The 24306-nt window shown below is 43.9% G+C and overlaps 1 protein-coding gene across 7 annotated transcripts in view; it reads right to left on the bottom strand.

Moving 5' to 3' along the window:
- Positions 1-24306, bottom strand: part of HNRNPM (heterogeneous nuclear ribonucleoprotein M) — a 44156-nt gene that overhangs the window by 11522 nt on the left and 8328 nt on the right. Inside the window, exons 2-13 of one of the 7 annotated variants that reach the window (XM_030807890.1) lie at positions 23482-23651; positions 16445-16497; positions 15522-15529; positions 15340-15433; positions 13347-13385; positions 13194-13229; positions 12003-12156; positions 10832-10881; positions 9555-9615; positions 6956-7057; positions 4655-4699; positions 4122-4199 (exon numbers count right to left, since the gene is read on the bottom strand). In XM_030807890.1, coding sequence (XP_030663750.1) covers positions 4122-4199; positions 4655-4699; positions 6956-7057; positions 9555-9615; positions 10832-10881; positions 12003-12156; positions 13194-13229; positions 13347-13385; positions 15340-15433; positions 15522-15529; positions 16445-16497; positions 23482-23651 — 890 coding nt within the window. Of the gene's footprint in view, positions 1-4121; positions 4200-4654; positions 4700-6955; positions 7058-9554; positions 9616-10831; positions 10882-12002; positions 12157-13193; positions 13386-15339; positions 15434-15521; positions 15530-16444; positions 16498-23481; positions 23652-24306 lie in introns of all 7 variants that reach the window. The other 6 variants (XM_030807887.1, XM_030807891.1, XM_030807894.1 and 3 more) reach the window with 6 other exon arrangements.

Below are 24306 nucleotides of genomic sequence, written 5' to 3'. Positions count from 1 at the left end.
CGAGATATCCCCATCTCCTTCCTGGCAAAGTCTCTTTCAAGTCCTCCACCCAAGCCACGCTCCATCTCTGTGGAAAAATCACCCTAGGCCTTTCCAGGAATACCACTGTGTTTGAGACATCAAAAACAAAACAAAATCTATACACACGACAGCCACCACCAAGTCAGCATGTTTAACTCTTCTGCAGGAAACCATTATTCACTCTTTATTCCCTAAAAAACAAAGTCACTACAACTGAATCCCTGAACAACCTACCAAACGTTAGTCCATCAAGTACCAATGAACAACTTACAGCCACACAAACCACACATACTGGGTACACCAAGCACTCACTACCACAGTAACCAAGAGGTCCCCTGCAGTGCAGCTAAATCAAACGTAGGCTGCAGAAGGTACCATCTACCGGGCACTCAACACATGCCCTACCCCAAAGGCTTTGTGTATAATTCCATCAACTCTTCACAACCATGCCACGCATGCCTGTTACCCTCCACCACCACTACCACTTTACAAAGAAATTGAGGCTCACACAATTTATTAACTTGACCAAGGTCACATGCTGGTGAGAGGTGAGGCAAAGGCTGGGACTCAAATCCAGTGCAAAAGCCCATCATCTAATACAGAAGCCTGTGCCCTAACACAGAAGTGAGTGTGCACAGCGAGAAGTATGTCTGCACAGAAATATTTCTCTGCTGACGACTGCAGTGGCTGCATCTACATAATGGGGTTTGGGTCATAACTTTCTCATATTTTGTAAGGTTCTTTTTTTTTTTTTTTTTTTGAGACAGGGTCTCACTATGTCAACCCAAGCTCCCAAGCTGGAATGCAGTGACATGATCATGCTTCACTGCAGCCTCGACCTCCTGGGCTCAAGTCATCCTCCCACCTCAGCTTCCCAGGCAGCTAGGACAGGTGTATGGCACCATGCCCAGCTAATTTTATTTTTTGTAGAAAGGAGGTCTCACTATGTTGCCCTGGCTGATCTTGAACTCCTGAGCTCAAGTGATCCTCCTGCCTCAGCCTCCCAAGGTGCTGGGATAACAGGTGTGAGCCACTACACCCAGCCTTACAATGTCTTTTAAAACAAAGGTCCTAGCTTCTGTAGTGAAAGGCCCACCACAGTGGTCACTTGCTTGAGAAGCCTTTCATGATTCCTACCGCTGGCCACTTCTTTCCTTGTGCGTCCATCTCATGCAGGCTGAAATGGGGATCACACTTTTCATGCTGCGAGGTCCTTGAAGAATCTCTCCCTCCCATGCTGAGAGGGCCTTGAAGAATCTAGTTATTATTAATCTCACTCCTTAGAAATGTCAGATAAGACAGGTGCAATGTAATGAACACCTTGCATTATACAGCCAGAATCCCTATCTTTCAATAAAATAAGCAATTCCACTAGAGATGTGGCAGCAGGAGCACATTATGAATTAACAAAGACTGGCTGCCAATGGTGGGCTTAACATTCCTAGTTTGCATTAACCCAAGTGACCTCATGGTTCAGCATGCTCCTCATGGGTGCTATCTGCTGGATAGCAGAGCCCAGGACTCGGTGGCGGGGGTGGGGCAGGGTGGGGTCTGGGGCGGAGGCAAGGACAGAACCCTGCAGCCCCGCAGCAGCATCCTCATGGAGCTCTGCTGCTCTCCTTCTATCCTGCCACCTGTCTGCAAGAAGGCAGCACCCCACTCCAGATAAGCATGCCACAGGCTGGCAACAGCATGTTGGCAAGGGCCTCACAACTCATCTTGCTGGCTGTCAACAGGGCCCCAGAGCTCAGGGAGCACTGTGAACTCCAATTTACACCCACAAAGGGTAGCATTTTCACTGTCAAACGCTGCCTCACAACAGTCAAGTTTTTGACATTTAACAATCTCTCTTTTTTTTTTAACATTAATCTCAAAGTGCTGGGATTACAGGCGTGAGCCACCGCGTCTGGCCAACATTTAACGATCTTCTGATTTACATTTTTATAGCCACTCTATCAAGATTTGACTCATGCTGAGTGTGGTCCCTGGGAACCTGCATGACCAGCGGTCTGATGGGAGCACCCATGACCATAATGGCTACACTCTAGTCATGAACTAACATTTCACTAAACCCAAACGTCTGCTTCAATTCTTCCTCCAGTGTGATGCACTCCGAGTGCCATATCTCAGAACATCTAAGAACAGTCTAGGAACACACACTCCATTTGTGGTACTTCAGAGAATCGGCACTTGGAATCCTCTGCCACCGCATACCCAGGCTCTGAATCCAGACTGCGAGATTACACCTGCCAGTTCACCACCGACTGTGTCACACAGCTCAGCACAGCTCCCAGGCCAACCCATCCTGGTTTCCATCTACTTCTAAACTGCACCACTCTGCTCCTCACAGCAACAACTCAAATTCCCTTTCTAATGACTAATGTGTTCTTTATAAAAAAAAAAAAAAAAGAAAAAAAGAGATGGGGTTTCGCCATGTTGCCTAGGCTGATCTTGAACTCCTGAGCTCAAGCAATCCTCTTACCCCGGCCTCCCAAAGTGTTGGGATTACAGGCGTGAGCCAGCACACCCAGACTAATTTGCTCTGAGTAACATTTTACCAAGCCAGATTTCTGAAACTTTTTTTAAAAATTAAAATCCCATGCACACACAAGTTACAGGCAAGCTTGAATGTACACTGGAAACACAGACCTTTGTTGCTTTATTACTAATGGTGACGATTTTCCTACATCCTTTTACCAGCTTCTAGAACAAGGCACCCATGAAGAGGGCAACACACATCATGCCCCACTGCTCCCTGTGCACCGGAAGAAGGGCCTGATCATCAGGGATAGCCGCCTTTCAAGCCTGACAGTGATATCTGTCCTTGTACCATTTTCACATCCTCTGTTATGACAGACCTGAAAAGGAAGGTTTATACCCAAATCCCTAATGACTTCCCATTCCAAGCAAGTTTCTGTGTAAAAAAGCAGCAGCTTTCCTGCAGTGAAGGGGAAGGCCAAAGAGTCACCAACACATCAAGGATTTCAAAAAGGAAGATTTCCAATTTCTCATGCACACTCTACGGCCCCGCTGGTGCCCTGGGCCAAGTGCTGTGCTGGAGGCACTTCTAAAAGGCAGGATTCCCACGTGATGAAGTGCCAGGCTCTGGAGCCAGACAGCCTGGGTTCACATGCAGGCACCACCGTTTACCAGTCACTTGACCTAGGCATGTCACTCTCTGTGCCTCAGTTTTGGGTGAAACGGGAATAGCAGTATGCACATATGTGGCTCTCACAAGGACTAAATAAAATACTACCATGTTACTATATTATCATCATATTTCTGTTAAAAAGTTGGGGGCGGGGGGCCAAGCATGGTGGCTCATGCCTGTAATCCCAGCACTTTGGGAGGCTGAGGCGGGTGGATCACCTGAAGTCAGGAGTTCGAGGCCAGCCTGGCCAACATGGTGAAACTCCGTCTCTACTAAACATATAAAAATTAGCCAGGCATGGTGGCACACACCTGTAATCCCAGCTACTCAGGAGGCTGGGGCAGAAGAATCACTTGAACCTGGGAGGCAGAGGTTGCAGTGAGCCAAGATCGCACCATTGCACTCCAGCCTGGGCGACAGAGTGAGACCCTGTCTCAAAAAAAAAAAAAAAAAAAAAAAAAAAAAAAAAAAAAAGTTGGTGGAGGATTTGAATTATACTAAACCAGAATTTGCATTATGTAAATGCTAAATTAAAAGAGCCTGTGATTTTTTATTAACGCCTCTATAGACAACTTGCAGCTGGGGCAGATGATCAAGAACTACCCCTTCCAGCACTCCCAGAGACAGACAAACTTGATCGAAAACTTTAAAGAATCCCTCGTACTCGGAGACCATAACCACAAACGTGTACCTGCTTTTTAACACCGTACTCGAAAATTACTGCAGAGCTTGGGAACACAGGACATCTTAAAAGACTAGCAATCAAGTGAAGTAAGTCTACTATTATGTCTAGTTTTTGAAATATTTAAGGCAATTCAAGAGACATTTGATTCGGCTGAAAGGCAGAAGTGAGAAATCACTTATTCAGTGGGCCTGCAGCCTAAAAGTCACCTGAGAGGCAACAGCCGACAAAGGGCGGGTGAAAGCAGGAAGAAAACACGATGCTTACCATTTATCCTGCCCATGTTCATCCCAGATCCAAATCGACCCATGTTTTCCATACCACCACCAAAGGGCCCCTCCATTCCTGCAAGACAGGTTCACATTTCAGCATCATCCAACAAGACTACTTAGACTGAGCGGGTAAGGAAAAATTCTATGACATGTTTCAACTGGAGTATCTTCTGCCAAGAACTTACCAAGTTTAAGGGCTTTTGAAAAACAAAAAAATGCTAGCACCCTTGTTTAAAAATCACCCATCTTCAAAAAGCTGGTCTGATCCAACCCCCTGAATGAATAGACAAGCAAAAAGAGGCACAGAGATGGAGTGGTCCGCCCAAGGTCACAGAGCTAGTTAGTGAGACAGCCAGAACCAAAAGCCAAGACACCCGCTGGAAGGATGGACAGGCAGGAGGAAGTCATTTCTAGACTCAAACTCAAACCAAAGAGAATTTCATGCAGGGTTTAAACAAGAAAGAAAAGAGGAAAGAGAAAACTATGCCTTAAAGTGATTATGCTTGTACTTCATTTTAAATTTCTTACCTCCCATTTTATTTATTCCAAATCCTATGCCTTCCATTCCCATTCCTTAAAAAGAAAAAGTCAATGCAAACTAAATTATGTCAAAGCAGTAAATAACGTTTGAACTTAAAAAGCATAATTCCAAACCAGCAAATGAACTCAAAAGAAAATCCCTGATGACAAGTTTATATATTTTAATTAGCAAGAAAAAAAGCCCTTACCATTTCAACTGTCAAATATCATATAGCTAAATTTTTTATTTATTTATTTTTTTTAAAGACACAGTATTGCTCTGTCACCCAGGCTGGAATGCAATGGCACAATCTTGGCTCACTGAAACCTCCACCTCCCGGGTTCAAGCAATTCTCCAGCCTCAGCCTCCCGACTAAGCTGAGATTACAGGCGCCTGCCACCACACCTGGCTAATTTTTTTCTGAGGGATCTACATAGTTTAATGACCCAGTTGGGAAGGGTGTTTTTGGTTTTTTTGTTGTTGTTTTGAGACAGGGTCTCCTTCTGTCACTGAGGCTGGAATGCAGTGGCATGGTCACAGCTCCCTGCAGCCTCAACATCCCAGGCTCAAGTGATCCTCTTGCCTCAGCCTCCCAAGTAGCTCCAGCCCGGCCTGACCAACATGGTGAAACCCTGTCTCTACTAAATACAAAAAATTAGCTGGGTGTGGTGGCGCATGCCTGTAATCCCAGCTACTTGGGAGGCTGCAGCAGGAGAATCGCTTGAACCCGGGAGGCAGAGGTTGCAGTAAGCCGAGATTGAGCCATTGCACTCCAGCCTGGGCAACAAGAGCAAAATTCCGTCTCAATCAATCAATCAATCGATCCCTGTTAAAGGTAAAATCTTCAAAATAAAAACCAGTTCCTAAAAACACCAAGACTTCCTCCCCAACCCCCAGTCTTTCTGTTTAGGTGTCAGACACAGGGTGTGTGTTTTGGGTCGGGGGGAAATGTTAAGAGCCATTTGAAGTTGTGGCCCAGAACTTAAGTCAGCCCCAGGGTGACTCTGGAAGAGAGTCTAGGGATATGCAACACTGACAATGGTGGGACAGAGGGGCTTCCATATTCCAATTTCAAAGGATTCCAACAAAGACCAAAGCCTGAGGTCATAAAAATGAAATATTCCTTAATAGAATCAAAATACATCATTACACAGAAATGAAAATGCTAAACAGCAAAGCCAAAGCCTAAGTTTGTTCTACACATCAAAGCTTTCCTGCAGTTTTTTTTTTTTTTTTTTTTTTTGAGACGGAGTCTCGCTCTGTTGCCAGGCTGAAGTAGTCATGTGATCTCTGCTCATTGCAACAACCTCCACCTCCCGGGTTCAAGTGATTCTCTTGCCTCAGCCTCCCGAGTAGCTGGGATTACAGGCGCACACCACTACGCCTGGCTAATTTTTGTATTTTTAGTAGAGACGGAGTTTTGCCATGTGGGCCAAGCTGGTCTCAAATTCCTGACCTCGGGTGATCTGCCCACCTCGGCCTCCCAAAGTGCTGGGATCCCCGCCTTCTTAAAGACAACACCGTCCACATGCTTCCTGTGACGGCCACGTTGTCACAGAGTGAGGCCCTCTCCATCTTTTCTGTCACCCAGGCTGGAGTGCAATGGTGCGATCTCGGCTCACTGCAACCTCCGCCTCCCGGGTTCAAGCAATTCTCCTGCCTCAGCCTCCCAAGTAGCTGGGATTACAGGCATGCACCACCACGCCCGGCTAATTTTTGTATTTTTAGTAGAGACGGGGTTTCACCATGTTGGCCAGGATGGTCTCAAACTCCTGACCTTGTGATCCGCCTATCTTGGCCTCCCAAGTGCTAGGATTACAGGCGTGAGCCACCGCCCCTGGCCTCTCCACCTTTTTTGCATCTATCAATGCCCCTAGCTCTCTAGCAGCAGCTGTGCAAATACCAGGAGGGCCCAAAGGGGTCTTGGTAAGAAGACACTTTTCAGGGTACTGCAGCAGTGCTATGGTCCCGTGGTCAGGAGACCTGCAGCCTGTCACTAACTGACAGTGTGACCTTGAGCAAGATCAACTCTCTGGCTTGCCTCCTCTTATCAAATGGCACAACTACTTCAGCTTAGAAGGTTGTTGTGAGGTTACAATGAAAAAGCATAATGACTTTTTAAAAAAGGACTCAACTTGATAAAAATACAAAATACTGCCTTTATTCAAAATGAGGCAGAGATGAATAAGGAGGGAATTTTGTCCCAGTTAAATATTTATTCCATTTAAACTACTCGAAGTCCAGTTGCCCCAATAATTAATAATTTTCAGTTCCCCAAACCACCAAGCAAGGTGCACTGTCATTCTCACCTGCGGGACCTATGTTTCCCATTCCGATGCCTTTATTCAGGTGATTGGCATCAATGGGTTGCCCTCCTGGTCCTAACCCCATGCCAATACCACCAAGGCCATCTGAAAGGAAAAGAGAAAGAAGCTTAGTTTTCCCCAATTTAGCAAACCTTGATCCTCAAGGGAAAAGAGTATTTAGTGAGTTGCAACTATCCATTTCAGCCTACCCACCCCCACCCACCAGTGACCCCAGGGCCCATTGCAAAATTCAACATCAGCACACTTGGAAACAGAGCCTTGTTCTGGCGTTTGGGATATGTGTGTATACAACAAAGGCGGCTGAAAACCAACACAGGAAAGTTAACAGCCCCCACACTAAGATTCTTGAAAGCCTATCTGTTTCGCTAACCCATGGACTGAGAACTGTCTGATCAAAAAAGGTGACTCAAGACATCAGGTGGCAAGCAGCACAAATGTGCCCAATCCCTAGTAGCCCAAAGGACGTTTCTCATGAAAAAACACGTTACAAACCAGCCAATCAATATCCTGGGTGTACACTACTCTCTGAATCTGGGTGGTTTTAGTAACAATGAAGCTAATGTATGTATTCAAAGAACCTACCTTCCTTCATCCAAAGCTTCCTAACCCACAACTGGATACCCAGCCCACACTCAACTCCATGCCCTACCAATACAAACAGGGACACAGAAATACAGGCTGGTCTCTGGAAACAGCCAAAAGAGCTGACACTTGAAATATTTGGGGTAACCACCATCTGAGGCTTAAACTACAACCAGGTAAGGTTTTAAAAATCGTTAACAAGGCCAGGCGCAGTGGCTCACGCCTGAAACCCCAGCACTTTGGGAGGCCAAGGCTGGTGGATCACCTGAGGTCAGGAGTTCGAGACCGTCCTGGCCAACACGGTGAAACCCCATCTCTACTAAAAATACAAAAAGTAGCCTGGCGTGGTGGCGCGTGCCTGTAATCACAGCTACTCGGGAGGCTGACAGGAGAATCACCAGAACCCAGGAAATGGAGGTTGCAGCGAGCCAAGACTGCGCCACTGCACTCCAGCCTGGGCGACAGAGCGAGACTCCATCAAAAAGAAGGAAAGAAAAAGGAAGAAAGAAAGGAAAGAAAGAAAACAAAATTCATTTAAAAAGTAAATAAAACCTGCCACCACTTCCCAGGCGTTTAATCTGATGAACATTCCATCTTTAATTGCATAGCAACAGCAGCAAGAGATCACCAAGGTTACTTACTCCCCAAAGCACTGAAGGCTTTGAAGTCAAGCCTCTGAAATGGCTGGGAGACCAAGAGCCATGGATAACAGGCTCCCTGGAGCAATGTGCCCCTCCTCCTGCTCCAGCACAAGAGTCAACAAGAGCCATCGCCATGGTCCAGGGTGACCACTGCTCAGGTGAGCACACTGACAATTTATTTGGGAAATGAGTATGTTATTTCCAGGAAATGCAATCCTTCTCTAACTAATGTTGCCTTTCAACAGATGAGCCTTCTCTTGAAGCCACAGATTTCCCTTCAAGATACATCTGTCATGCTGCCTTAATGCTACGCTGCAAAGGTGCTCTGGCCTGGGCTCCCATCCAACTCAGTAAGTGAGTAGGGCCCTGAGCTTAAGCTGCTGCTCCAGACCAGGCCCCCTCAACCCACCTGGTGGAGGCCACCCCAGCACAGCACACACAGGTCTCTCACCGTCACCCGTCTTCCTTCTCCAGGAGAGCTTTACCTGTGCCAGTGATTCCCTGAGTCATCCCACCGCTGTCTGCACTCAGGTTCTTGCTTCCAGCCTCTGGCTTATCTACAACTCTGCACTAATATTTGCCACTTCTACCTATGTGGTGGCCCATCAACTAGCCTTCCCTGTCACAAAACAGATTTTCACCTGGGTGCCACACATAGCCGATCCCTTTCCCCTCTGCATACAAATTATTTGTTCAAGACACTTCACATACCATAAAACTCAAAGTATTCAGTGGTTTTTAGTATATTCAGAGATATGCAACTATCACTACCATTTAATTCCACAAAATTTTCATCACCCAAAAAAGAAATCCAACCTTATTAGCAGTCCCATCCCTACTTACTCCTTCCCGGCCACAGGCAACCACTAATCTACTTTCTGCCTTTATGTATTTATCTATGCGGAGCATTTCCTGTAGATGAAATCAAGGTTCATCCACACTGCAGCATGTGTCTTTCATCCTGCTGCAAACATCTGTGTATGAATTTCTGTGTAGATGTCTAGTGTGCACTGCTAGCCCACATGGGACTAACCAATATCTTCTGAGTTAGAGTGCAGCCTGGTTTTCATTCCCTTCACAGGTTCTGATTCTTCCTTCCCCAGGACACTTTCAAAATGCTTAACAACATCCTCTACATCCTGGTATTACAATCCTAGGATTACCACGAGGTAATCCTAACAATATCCTCAAGTTGTGAATCTCTGCTCATTTCTCACCCTGAAAAATCTATAGAAAAGAACTGGCCAAGAGAACTGAGGACTAACCTGGCACAGGTTCAAGTGAAACTGTAAGGTAATTTTCTGTTTATTAGTATAACTCAAATTCAAACTCTCAGCCCTAATCACTGAAACACTTACGGGGAAGTTGTTGTGGACGCTCAGGAGGGAAGAAATCTCCTTTTGGTAAGGCCCTCTCATCCTGAAAGAGAAAGAAAACGAATAAATCTCAGTATCCAGAGCAGCAGTGTTTGCAATAGCAAAAGACTGAAATGCACCCCCCGCATCAAGAGAGGACCGGCTAAACACATTATCCACGCCATGGAGTAATACGCAAGGGTAGAAAGGCATGTGGAGCGTGCTTCCTATTTATGTCAAGGGGAAAGATCAAAAGACACATGGATATTATCGTGGGGGATGATGGGGACCTGGGCAAGAGGTCCAAGTAGGACTAACACTATCTTCACACTATCTTTTCATGCTTTTTGACTTTTGAGTCACGTGAATCTACCATCTATTCAAAAAACTACTCTATTTAGAGTAATGAAAAAATTGCTTTATAGTTTCTTTTATCTTTTTCCTGAATTTGAGTCCCGACTAGATTGCCCTCAGCATGTTCCAGTCATGCCTGTAGTAATTATCATGTTCGGCACAGCCACAGCAGAGCAAATGTTTATTAAGATTGAAATGCTCCAACAGACCTTTAAAAGCTGTCTGAATCAATGACTTAATTATGTTCACAACAAATTTGATGCTAACCAAACATTATACTGTAATACTTTGAAAAACTGGAACCCCACATATATAACCATTCTTTTGAAACGGATCACTTGCTCAACCAGGATACCCAGGTGACTTCTTGAATGTGCCATGAACAGTCAACTGTGCAAAAGGAAAAATATCTAATGCAGTCAAGAGCTGCCATGAGCAAAATGTTTTTTTTTTTCTGTTTTTTTTTGTTTGTTTGTTTTTTGTTTTTGAGACGGCGTCTCACTCTGTTGCCCAGGCTGGAGTGCAGTGGCACGATCTCGGCTCACTGCAACCTCCACCTCCCAGGTTCAAGTGATTCTCCTGCCTCAGCCTCCCAAGTAGCTGGACTACAGGCGCGTGCCACCATGTCTGGCTAATTTTTTTATTTTTAGTAGAGACGGAGTTCCACCATGTTGGTCAGGCTGGTGTCAAACTCCTGACCTCATGATCTGCCCGCCTCAGCCTCCCAAAGTGCTGGGATTACAGGCATAAACCACCACGCCCGACCAGCAAAATGTTATTTCTCTCACAAATTTGCTCAACATACTGCAACCTATTTAACTTAGACTAATCCATAAATATTTTATAGTGGCTATGTGTACACTCTTATTAATTCCATGTTTTTGCTAGACTTGAGTATATCACAGAGAAAGATCCTACTGACTTACCATCTTGACGTGCATTGGTCTATCAAATAGCAGCTGGCCATTGAACATAGCTGGTATTACAATTAAGGCTATTTCTTGCAATTCTAACAATGTGCACAAGAGAAACACAAAAAGAAAGAAAAATACTCCAACTGCTACCAGTCCCTCTAAGTGATGAATTTATGAGCAATTTCAATTCTTCATTATGCTTTCAACAATAAGCACAAAAGGAACAATAAAGCTGGCAGGGAGGACAAGACAACTTCCGCTTATTCCTTAGGTGTGAAGCTTCATTCGTAACCTTACAATTTCACCAAACCATCCTCTTAAGCAGTGGCATCAAGGTTCTCTGAATGTGGCCAATGGGCCAGGCAACTACCACTATCTAAACTGAAGGACCACGTTTTCTGGGTAAGACACGCAGTGATGGTCTTGTCTGAGTTGCATGAATGTGCTCCCGTGGGGTACTCTCCATGGGATTAAAAACTCTAGGCTAAGCCTAGGGTCAAGGAGAAGTGGCCTCTTCCAAAATGATGTCTACTCACTGGAGAGAGTGAGGTCCTATAAGGTTGTATTACACATGAAACAACAACCCAGTTTCTCTCTAGTAGCACATTCTTTGGGCTTCCTCCTTCAAACCTAGACTCTTCTGAAAAGAAAACAGTAGAAAGACTACTCATGGGCGTATGCCCATGTTCTAACCATCCCCTCTATCCATACTGTATTGAATCAATTCCACCCCCAGAAAACTTTTTTTTTTTTTTTTTTTGAGACTGAATCTCACTCTATCACCCAGGCTGGTGGTGTGCAGTGGCACAATCTCGGCTCACTGCAACCTCCATCTCCCGGGTTCAAGCGATTCTTGTGCCTCAGCCTCCCAAGTAGCTGGGACCGCCACTGCTAATTTTTCTATTTTTTAATAGAGACGGGGTTTCACCATGTTGGCCAGGCTGGTCTCGAACTGACCTCAAGTGATCTGCCCGCCTCGGCCTCCCAAAGTGCTGGGATTACAGGCGTGAGCCACCATGCCCGGTCCGGCCCAGAGAACCTTTTAATTCCACAGTAATGCAGTCCCCCTAGTCACATAAAAAACATGAATACACACAGTCACCTCTTCCTCACACAAGCCTACATTACTAACACAGCAATTTAGGTCAAACTGTTCACAAGTTGAATTCCTGCAGAAGGATACATATAGCTTGCACAGCTTCAATGGACTGTTCAAAAGTAACAGTGCCTATTCCACGACTTTTTCCATCTTTATCTTCAAGAATGTCTGCTCGGACCACCACACCAGCCATACTAAATACTTCCTTCAGTTTCTTCCAGCCAACTTTATAATCCAGCTAATCGAGAGAGAACGGGGTAAAAACCTCAATGTAAACATTTTAAGAAACACAACATTTTTACTACGTGAATGAAACATGCTTTGGTTGGAAAGAAGTATTAGGAAATAATGTCACAAAAACTAATCAACTGCAATGGAAATTTTATTTATTTTATATTTATTTATTTTTGAGACAGAGTCTCACTCTGTCGCCCAGGCTGGAGTCCAGTGGCACAATCTCAGCTCGCTGCAATCTCCACCACCTGGGTTCAAGCGAGTCTCCTGCCTCAGCCTCCCAAGTAGCTGGGATTACAGGCGCCTGCCACTACGCCCAGCTAATTTTTTGTATTTTTAGTAGAGACAGGGTTTCACCATGTTGGCTAGGCTCGTCTTGAACTCCTAACCTTGTGATTCGCCCACCTCGGCCTCCCAAAGTGCTGGGATTACAGGCGTGAGCCACTGCGCCCAGCCAGGAAATTTTAAAATAGGATTATAAAGCCTGGCCTTCGCTGTAAATAAACTGTACTTACAGTAAACATACTGTCTCTTTTCTCAGAAACTTAACTCACCTCATACTTCAAATTAATAACTCATTTTCTGAACATTTTTAAAAAATTGTTTCCCTGATAAGCTTTACCACACCCCATCCCACCCAACCTACTTTCTTCTAAAAATATTTCCCCTTGCAGATGGCAGAGGTATTATCATTCACCCCAGACACAACAAGAGGAAGGTGTCAGTGCACTTCTGCTCGTACAGTCTTACTCTGCACCAAAACTGCACAAAATAAACCAACGGAGAATGCAGACTCGGTTACTGCTTGTGGAAACACCTGCAAAACTCAGGAATCACAGCCCCAATGAGACCACGGTCAAGCTTGTGACTTAGGAATGCAGACAAAGCCCACCTATAAGGCTGATTTTTAAAGAAATCAAGAACACAACCCTTCTTTACATTTTTTCTTCTCAAATGTGAGAATTACTTTTATAACATATTGACAAGGTCATTTCATAAAGTTCTGATTTTCTACTTTAGACGATGGTTCTGTTTACTTACATTTGCTACAAATACTGTGCTTCCAAGTCTTCCAGCCTGTAATGCATGGATAATCTCATTTGGGATGTTGGGATTATTTAGGATACTGGGTGGGATAGTAATCATTCCTGGGCCACCTGGTCCCATACCCATCCCACCAGTCGTAGCCATCACCTTTTGCATTGCTCTCCTGGCATGTTCACCATCAGGATCCTAAAACAAGCAGAAAAGGTGTTACGTTTAACTGACCCAGTGACAACGCAAACCATGCTTGCACAGTAAATGATATTCTCAAGACTTAGAAACTGAAAGGTTGTTTGGAAAGCATCTCTCAAATCTATTAACAAGAAAGTCAAATGAACTCAACTACCAGCTTAGAAGAGTCCAGCTAAAGGAATAGGAAAGGAAGAAAAGGCAGGAAATGTAGCACTAAAAACACAGCTCTCAACTGAACTAAGTAAAAAAGAAAAGCAGGGTAGGGAGGGAAACATGATTAGCTGATATAATGTAGAACCGCCAGACTGAAATTAGAGCTTCATGGGCTTGGTATAGCTGAATCTTACTAATTCATCAATGGGGTTTTGTAATTTCTGCAAACCCCATCAATGGCTTCCAGAAGTTTGAGAAAGTTCTAGACCACACAAGCGCCCCCATCCTTCAAGTCCTTCAGGTGTCGGAGGCGTGTGTGTGAGGGCTGCACAGTGAAACAACATCTGGGAAGGTCTGTGAAGCTCTGTACTGACTCTCTTCTTCAACTCTCTGTCCTGTCATTTACCACCATCAGCACTAAAAAAGACACCATAACACATGAGAGACCTTAGACCCCACCATGCTTCACTCTGAATCTACTCATCTTCCTCCCCAAGAGAAGAGGTGAAAAGAAGACAAGAGGGATGTTTTTTTGAGACAGAGCTTTGCTCTTGTTACCCAGCCTAGAGTTCAATGGCACGATCTCGGCTCACTGCAACCTCCGCCTCCTGGGTTCCAGCGATTCGCCTGCCTCAGCCTCCCGAGTAGACAGATTACAGGCACCCCCCACCACGCCCAGCTAATTTTTTTGTATTTTTAGTAGAGACAGGGTTTCACCATGTTGGTCAAGCTAGTCTCGAACTCATGACCTCAGATGATCCACCCACCTCGGCCTCCCAAAGTGCTGGGGATTACAGGCGTGAGCCACTGCGCCCAGCCAAGGGGACTTAATCAAAACAACCTTCTTCCTCAAGGAATATATTTGATTCAGATGAAATGTGAAAGCAGGTGAGGAATAACAAACTCACTTTATTATTTATTATTTTTTATTATTTTTATTTTTTTGAGACAGAGTCTCGCTGTGTTGCTCAGGCTGGGGTGCAGTGATGCAATCTTGGCTCACTGCAAGCTCCACCTCCCGGGTTCACGCCATTCTCCTGCCTCAGCCTCCTGAGTAGCTGGGACTACAGGCGCCCACCACCATGCCCGGCTAATTTTTTTTGTATTTTTAGTACAGACGGGGTTTCACCATGTTAGCCAGGATGGTCTCGATCTCCTGACCTCGTGATCCGCCCGCCTCGGCCTCCCAAAGTGCTGGGATTACAGGCGTGAGCCACCACGCCCAGACTATTTTTTATTTTTTAGACAGGGTCTCACTGTTACCCAGGCTGGAGTGCAATGGTGTGATCTCAGTTCACTGCAACCTCCACATCCTGGGCTCAAAACGATCCTCCTGCTTCAGCCTCCCAAGTAGCTAAGACTACAGGCATGCACCACCATGCCTGGCTAATTTTTGTACCTTTTGTAGAGATGGGGTTTCACCATGTTGCCCAGGCTGGAACAAACTCACTTTAAAAAAAAAGAAAAAAGATGGGCCAAGAAGGTTCAGACGGAGTAAAACTTAATGGCACAAACCCACGGGCTCACGGTTTGAGAGTCCCTGAGACAACAAGGCCTCAGACAAATCACAGATGTTAGAAGGTGGTCAGCAGCCACTCAGGATCTGCTTGGCCACCACCCCAAAGTCCTTGCAGGGAATGGCTGCTGTAGGCTGTGACCGACACTCTTCATTAGAAACAACAGGCTGGCACTTGCTTTGTAAAATGCCGTCTGGGACCCATGACCGTCTTTCCCTAATTCCAAAGTGGGATCACTCAACAATTACACACAGTATCCACAGTATTAAGCAAGAGCTTACTTCTTTGACTTTCAGTGGTCTTCCACTCAGACTATGCTTGTTTAGGACTTCCGCAGCTTTTTTCATGCTCTCTTCCATCTTGAATTCAACAACGCTACAGAGTCAAAAGGAAACGAGTCAAGTGAAACCAGTCCTACAAGTTAGAAGGCTCAAATACCAATAAGTAACTAGACGATACTTACGCACATCCCTTTGGAGGAAGCCAGAGACCAGTCAGAAGAGCACGGAAGGGGAAAAAGAAAAGAAAAAAATAGTAAATACCAATGACAGTTATAAACAAACTAAAAATATGATTTATGTCACAAAGTTAGTCTTTCAAAATGAACCCTTCTAAGGGGAAGCTGACAGAAGTGCCTCGCCTCGCCTTCCTTGTTAAAAGCTGGGCTCCTTAATATCTCCTTCTCCTACGCATTACCAGCATTGCACTAGAGCTGCTGACGTTTAATAAGCAGACCTAAATTCAGGGTCTCCAAGAAATCACACCAACTTTAGATCTGCTTCCCTCTGTACTCAATCGAGTCCTTACCATATTCCTCCTAAATCCATCCCTTCCGTAAGTTAAGCTCATCCTTTTGATTATTCTAAGCCATTCTATTGCACAACAGAAAATAGTTTATGTTCTCTTTAAACTAGGCCAATTTTGAACATTCAGGTTTTTAATATTTGGTTTACAATTTACTGGCACAAAGGCAACTTTTCGGAATCTTTGGTTCACACAACTTTCAAATTCAGCAAACAACCAAGAGTAACATTTTCTAGACAAGAACACACGTTTTACATTAATTATACCACCGCTAAAATTCCATGCATAATTCACACACAGCCAATTCCTCTGTTAACAAAGAGACAATGCTGCTATTGGTCCCCAGTTATCCAAATTGGGCATCCAAACAGAATACCAAAAAGCTCTTTGGCCAGCCATTTGGAAAAGCGGGACTCCCATTTGCAAATCCCCTCCCACCCCACTCAAATGTTTGGCAAAATCAAACATAGCTACTGTAACATGAGCACTCACTGCCTTCCTGATTTCATTCGATTCCACGCCACCATACAGTTACATTTTTCATGTAGTAAATCCACAGAAGAAATTCTCTCAGACACTTACCCTTGACTTTCCTTCAGCGTCCATTAAGAGCTCCACGTATGTTACCTCACCAACTACAAATCAGTTTCCAGACGACACATAAACCAAGGGAGAAAAGCCAAGAAAACAATGGGAATTTAGAACAATCATCAGCAACCTTGTATGGAGCCTCTGCCTTATAAGAAAGCCCAGAAACACTCCATATTCTCTAAACCACCAAACTAGGCATTACAGGTGTGCAGTAAAAGTAGGTGAAAACACGTTAACAATATGTCCTTGATTTTCCTCCCACCACAAACAAGCTATTCCACAGATTTCCATATCAATTTCCCTGTCTGGAAGACTCATTCATGACTAGAGGCAATCCAAATCTATAGGAAAGAAGTCTGCGTGATTTACTTTTCTGGGGAAGGGAGGAAGTTTTACACATACGCTCTCATTGGTGGCAAGTAGGTGAAATGCATACAAATTGCGATGCCATCGGGCTGAGCTCACATGCTATAAATACAAGGACACACGTATGCGAAGGTATAAGCTCACAGGCACACACGGCCGCCGGGCCAGCTTCACAGGTGAGCAACCTGTGCAATCATACAGAGCCGCGCACTCAGGGGCCCTGAGCTTGGTTTAATGCTGTTATCGCTGCCATGACATTCTTAGCTTTTTTTAACAAGAGGCCCCTTGTTTTTGTTTTGTGTTGGGCCCCACAAATTCTACAGCTGATCCTGCATACAGCACTAGGCTCCACATCTGTAGAGGCAGAATGTTTGAATATAGTAAGATCACAAAACCAGAGCAGCATCTGGATTCTCTTCAGTGAATTAGGCCAGGCTTCATTCTTGCTGCTTTCTAAACCTCCCCATTTAAAGGACACAAATAAATTCAAATTTAGAGCTCAGATTTTGTATCTAAACAGTTAAACAAACTCACATGATTCTAGTCTATACAAAAGGGAAAAAACCAAAGCATTTCAAAAGTTTCTGCAGATTTTCCTCAAGGTTTGGATTGCCAATTCATGACCACCATGACCAGATGTTAGAATCCATCAAGACAACCACCAAAATGGCTGCTGAACTTGAAGATGGCACACAGAAAACAAATGTAAAGTGTTACCCTGGAGAAAACTATCGCTAACCACTCTCCAAAGTCAAAAAATGGGCTTTTGTTGTCCTCTGGATCGGTTTGGTTTAGCAGTACAAGGGTAAAGATAACCCACTTAACGGCCTCAACAAGTCCTGCCTATTCCAACTCTTTTGTTTAAAGGACATTAAAATTATGAGGCTATAGGAAGAAAAAATTTTAATGAAAAACAAGATAAAATTATTTTACAAAAAATTTAAAGATCTGAAGGACATATTTATTAACCACTCTGCACACTGGTTGAAGGCAAGAAAGCCAAGTGTCCAAAGTTTACATCTAGAGCCTCACCCTCTTTGCCCTCTCCTGAAATGTTTCAGAACTAAACTGACACTTTGCACAAAACAGGAGAATCATCAGTGCAAAGAAATGAAGAACGGAAACATGAGGGATCAGTACAATTTACTTTTGGAGTATGTACTCCTGTGGGGCAAACTGAAAAATTATCACAGCCAAGGGACAGTTATACAAAGCGGCTTTATTTAACCCTTAAAAAGTAAAGCAGTTCCAAAAATGCCGCCACCCTGAGGCCACGTTAAAAGCCATTTGTTTCAAGAGCAGCAGCCATTCAAGGACCACCAACCCTTGTCTCCACTTTGATGAAAATGCCACATAGTGTCAAAATAGTGACTGAAGAGGCCCCAAGTTGATTTCCTACCAGCTATGACTACCACCTAATAACCTTTAAAAAATAAAAGACTCACAATAATTAATTCAAAACAGCTGCAACCATGTTGTCGAAATTCAAATCCTAGTTGCATGGGAAGTTTCTAGTCTGTGTCCATAAGACACTTGATCAAAAAGCTGTAATTGCAACCCAGAAACCAAGCAAATCCAAACCAAACTTTTTCTCATGGCCATAACCACTTTAACAAAAAGAGAGGTTTAGAAATTAGGACTTCTTCCACCTAACAGTCTAGTCTAGAAATAGCACACCTAACTTCAATCCTTTGTATTAAAAATTTGCTTAAAACATTCTCCCTCTTTTTACCTCAAATGGTATCATCGTTTAGCAGTCACCCGGGGGTCCAGAATGAGTAGTGCTGTCCCCGAGATCGTAAGTAATGACCATGCTCCTCACAAACTCATAAAATTCCAACCTCTACCCTGAGAGACCACCAATTAAGTGTTAAGGGATCTGCAATAGCTGCTCATTCATAGTTTCCTACAGGAAAATGGAGCCTTTAAAAGACCACCTCCCTTTTGGTTCTACCGTACCAAGGCAAAGATTTATTTCATGTAGTCAGCACAACTATCGACAAGAATGTGAGGGCAAAATTTGTCAAGTAAACACAGTGTGGTCACATTCCATGAAGTGAAGTTTAACGAGCAAACCATCCAGAGCAGATCACACAGTCAGGACTCAGGGGTAGAGGTGACAGCTTGGCAGTAGCAGCAGTCTTACAGAAACGGCACTCGCAGTTATTAATAAAAAATACAGTTGCTCCTCCCCCTGTGTAAACATGGATGGAATTCACGGAATCCCAAGAGTAGGCTAAGACAAATTCTACTGCAGCTTAAAACATCCAAATATTGAAATGAAAAAACTAAGACATTAAAAAATCTAATACCAAATGTTATCTACCTCTATTTAAAATGCTCTAAGAAATCATTTTTGACCAACATTTAAGTGAATTATTAAAAAGACTGCCTTATTCTTAAAACACATCAGGAGGATAAGCAGATGAGCAACCCAAAAAGAACTCAGGCGGTCCCTTGGAGCTACTGTGACCTCACTCTCCTGCACAAACCTTTAGCAAAGTGAGTATTTGTTTTGGTGTTCCCATTTACTGCTCAAGTCTGAAAAAGAAAAAAAGAGGGAATACGGTGCCGAAGCTTCACTGAAGAGAATTCACATGTGATAAGGCCTATATATTTTTTTTTAACAGGAGTTTGGGGGGGGCTTGAAAGTCAGGCATGTTGTCAAACATTCTTCACCTCATAACGGTCAATTCTCAGGCTGCCGCTCTATTGGGGGAGGGGAGTGCACAGAACACATGCACACTCTTTAATATAAAGACACCTTGAAACATGGTAAAATAATTATTCTACACACCTACTTGGCTTATGGCCATGTTAGGAAATGACTGAGCCCACGCTCCTCCTTAATTGCGTGGCAATAACAGAACGGTATTGCTTCCCTAAGACCAGACACCACACAGGGTAAGCTGGACAGGCTGCACTGCTGGGGCTCAACCTAAGTATTCATACATATGAACGCTTTAGCATAACAGGCCTTTCTAAAATGCAGGCTGTGGCCGGGCCTGTAATCCTAGCACTCTGGAAGGCCAAGGCAGGCAGATCACCCGAGGTCAGAAGTTCAAGACCAGCCTGGCCAACATGGTGAAACCCTGTCTCTACTAAAAATACAAAAATTAACTGGGCGTGGTGGCGGGTGCCTAATCCCAGCTACTTGGGAGGCTGGGGCAGGAGAATTACTTGAACCCAGGGGGTGGAGGTTGCAGATCACACCACTTCATTCCAGCCTGGGCAAAAGAGCAAGACTTCATCTCAAAAACAAAATAAATAAAATGCAGGCTGCATTTCCAACAGAGGAAAATATGAAAGAGCAAATAGACTGGGTAGGAATTTTATTTAAACTGAAAATACAGTTCTGCCTAATAGACCCACAATGCAAATTATCTCCAGGAGCCAAGATGGAGGCTTTCTATTGGACTACACTTGCCCTCTGGGCCTTAGTTTTCTGTCAGCTGCAATTTGAAATTTACTTAAAGTGGTGCATTAAATACTAACAGAAGGATTAAGTGCTTAAAAGAAATCTTTGCTTACACAAGTTACACTGACTGCTGCTAAACTTGGGATTGACTGAGGGTAAACTACATTCCCGACTTTCCTTTCTTCCTCAACCTGGGCTCTGTTTACTCACTGCAGGTGCAGCTCAGTCCTGCTCTGGTGGCACTGCCCCACCTGGATGCTGCCGGCTGCCTGGTGAGGTCAGGAGAAGCAGCCCAGCAAGGAGCTTCCTCCACTCACACAGGACTTGATGGTCTCAAACAAATGTAGCACGACACTAAGTTTAAAAGCCTAAGATCGCCTTTTCTCACAGAAATATTTATTTTTTCCACCCAGTCCTTATGGTCAATCACTTTAAGATGTGTATCCCTTTACCTGTCAGGATACAAACTGGGAGCTGTGGCCTGTTAAGTCACTTTCAAAGGCATAAATGACCAGTTTACTTCCTATGTGGATTTTTAATAGGAAATGCTAGAATGCTACTAAATGCTAAAATTAAAGCTGGAGAATATGCAGCTGGTATGAAAGATGGGCAAGAGGATCAAGAGTGAGGGAGGAGAATGTGAGACAATCTCTCCCAGGATTATCCTTAGGAAAAAAAAGCTCCCCTCTTGGCCTAGCTACTTTAGTTCTGAGAGGCTGCAATTAGACAGTACTACAATGACAGAAAATTTCAGTTGAGGACAACTAATTCTAGTTCTTGTTCTACTCATTTCCTGAAACAAGGCTAAGATTCATCAGACCTTAAAACGCAGACTGATAGAGTACTTAGGTTACGACAGCCCAGATCTCTGTGTTTTGGAATTGAGACTAATACTTTTAGGGTTGTAAGTGCCTCTATCTGCCAGTTCTTCTTGTGTATAAAGTCTTCAAAACACTTAAAACTTATGGGCAACAAATTTCAAGTAAATATTTCAGATTTAAACTAACCACTTAAACATTTTTTGTATACCAAAACGGGAATGAAACCATCTTTTTAAAAGCACATAAGAAGAAGAGTATTTCTTAAGAAGTCACATGTATGCAAACACAGTAAATTTCTTTAGACCTCACATACTGAATATAAGCATTATCGTAAAAAGATTACCTTTCTCTTATGAGTCACTTTACCCACAATCCTATACTGCTAATAATTTAATTAAACAGCAAAGTAATTAATTTAACCAGTACAGGGGAGCTCTAAACAAGAACATTTTAAGGCTCATTAAAAATAACTGATTTACTGCACACCTGTAATTCTAAATTACACCACCAAAAATACACTGAGAGGGCTGAGCCCAGGCATTCGTAGCAGTATGCCAGGGGAATATGAGAACCAGTTTGGAAGTATCCCAATCAACCACCAGGCTGGCTCCACACTTAAGAGTGCAAAATAGTGAATTGAGGTGAACTGCTTCTACATCCAGAAACACCATGGCTGCTGCTGCTACTACCAGCTTTAAGGTTTCCCAAACCAAATTACTGAATGGTAAAGCAGTAAAAATGTCACCTACTTTATCCAGCATGTCCCAAAACTGGTTCACACACTCCTAAAAATGAAAAAATAATTTGGCCTGCAATCTCTTACAAAATTCTAACAATTGCATTTTCAAAGCCACATTCCTGGTTCTTGGAACTACTATACCTTATTATCAATGGAAATAGCAATTCAGCGGTTCAACCAAATCACGAGAACACAAATTTGGAGGTTATTCCAAAAGCTAATTCGAATGAGGCCCAACTGTACTGTACAGAAATTCTAAGCTTCTATTGAAGCAGCAGTCCCAAAAACCAAGAACACTGCATCTGGGATGCAGCATGACACGCCCTCAGACAAAAAGAAGAAACTGCACTCTTGCCCTAGGAGCATTGGCAGGAATGATTTGGCTGATCAAGGCAGGCACATCAATCTCACACCAAAACGTTTTTCCATCTGTGTTATCTGGAGAAATACCATGTGGGAGCAGCACGCGTGACTGAACGGAGAGGTTCACAGTGCCTAGTGCTTCTTGCATGTCATGGTCAAAATAAGGGATGGGACAATGATGGCAGTGCCATTCATAATTTCAAAATCCAATGCAGGGAGCACCAGTACACATACCAAAATGGCCTATCCACGGGGCATCTCTGTCACTGAAATGTTAAATCATTTGACAAATCAAGCTCACATCTCTTTTCATAATGAATGCTCCAGAAAACCAATACCTTTCAGTCATGCAAAGACTCCATGAAGGGTAGTTTGAGTCTAGGTTGGGGTGCGGGGGAGGGCGCCTCAAGGCAATATACAAATTGTTCTCTACCACGGTGTTGTCTAAACCAGGGCTGAGCAGTCTCTTTAGTCCTAAGTGCCACCAGCAGGGCCAAGAATCAGGAAAGGAAGACGATAGCAGCACAAGAGGGAAGGAGCAGAGAGAGAGAGGACACCGCAGTGCGCACGGGGGTGAGGATCACAGAGGCAGGCCTCCTCGGGCCTCCTGGTGGCAGCAGAGCTTGGTTGCTTCCCCTGCCCTCGGCTGGAAGGTGGACACCTAGGCTGTGACAATCCACATCCTAAGGCACCGCGTTATAAAGCAGATACCTTATTTTGAGCTCTCCAATGGCCAATCTACTCTATTTTTTCCCAGAGGGGAAAAAGCCTAAAAGTTAAAATACAAGCTAATGTTTTATAGTTTGGAATCTGAGAAGCATAAGGTCCAGCTACCACATTTTGATCCCAGGAAGACATCCACAAAATTTTAAACAAGCTATCTTCCTGTGAAACTTAAAAAGCTTAAAAAAAAAAAGAAAAAGAAAAAAAAAAGAAAAAAAGGAAAGAAGAAAAATCTCTCCCACCTAACGTGCAAAATTCAAAAAATTTCAACACAAAAAAGGCTCCCTGGAAGCCTAATCGAAGCCTTATTAACCATACTAAGCCAGTAAAATCAACTGTAGGCCAAAGGACCATACAAACCATCCTGTTTGACACACAGGGGTATGACCACAAAACAAAACAAAACAACAACAACAAAAAAAAACACAAAACAAACAAACAAAAAAACTGAGGTGGGGTAAGGGGGCTTCACTCTTAAGCCTGAAAAGAACATCCTCTACCCAGAGCCGCTTCCACTGACCAAAAATAACCAAGGAATTAGCCACAGAAAAGATGACACACCAACCTTCTCACCCTACTCAATCACCAGTACCATTACCTTTTTCTTTAACCAGGTCTTTAAGTGACTGCCATTTCACATCAAAAGGTATGTTTGTAATGAAGGCTCTGTATCTTTTAGTTGGATTGGCATATGGCTCAAAGCGATTGCCTCCTCTTTTTATGTTTTTCTCCTTCCTCTTCTCATTCTGAGCAGGTCGTTCTCCTTCACTGAATTCAAGAGAGAAAAAAAGGTAAAGGTTTTATATGTCAGCACAATGTGAAAGACAATTATTTGATTTGCCAGGTTTACAATTCCACACAAAGTTACATATGACACAAGATTAGTATTGGTCAGATGCGGTGGCTCACACCTGTAATATTAGCACTTTGGGAAGCCAAGAAGGGGGGATCATTTGAGGCCAGGAGTTCAAGACTAGCCTGGGCAACACAGCAAGACCCTGTCTCAACAACAACAAAATATATATAAAACTTAGCCAGGTGTGGTGGTGCACTTGCAGTCCCACTTTTTAAAAATCCAAAAAGGTGGGAAAGAAACCATTCCCTACACAACCCTACTACTTTGAAGCTGGGAAACTCGAGTCTGAGCAACGCTGGGAGGTGGAAGACAGCATGCAGACAATCCCACCTTTGACAAAGAAGGGTGGCTGCTTTTCTGGCACAGCCTTCCCATCGCACTCTTTACCTTTGTGTGTTAGGTGCCAACACACTGTAACACCAGCCATTTTTTTTTTTTTTTTGGAGACGGAGTCTCGCTCTGTCGCCCAGGCTGGAATGCAGTGGCGCAATCTCGGCTCACTGCAAGCTCCGCCTCCCGGGTTCACACCATTCTCCTGCCTCAGCCTGTCCGAGTAGCTGGGACTAC

The sequence above is a fragment of the Nomascus leucogenys genome, unplaced genomic scaffold, assembly GCF_006542625.1.
Source record: "Nomascus leucogenys isolate Asia unplaced genomic scaffold, Asia_NLE_v1 Super-Scaffold_241, whole genome shotgun sequence".
Taxonomy (NCBI): domain Eukaryota; kingdom Metazoa; phylum Chordata; class Mammalia; order Primates; family Hylobatidae; genus Nomascus; species Nomascus leucogenys.
Note: the sequence above shows the minus strand (reverse complement) of the source record. Positions and strands in the feature narration are given on the sequence as shown.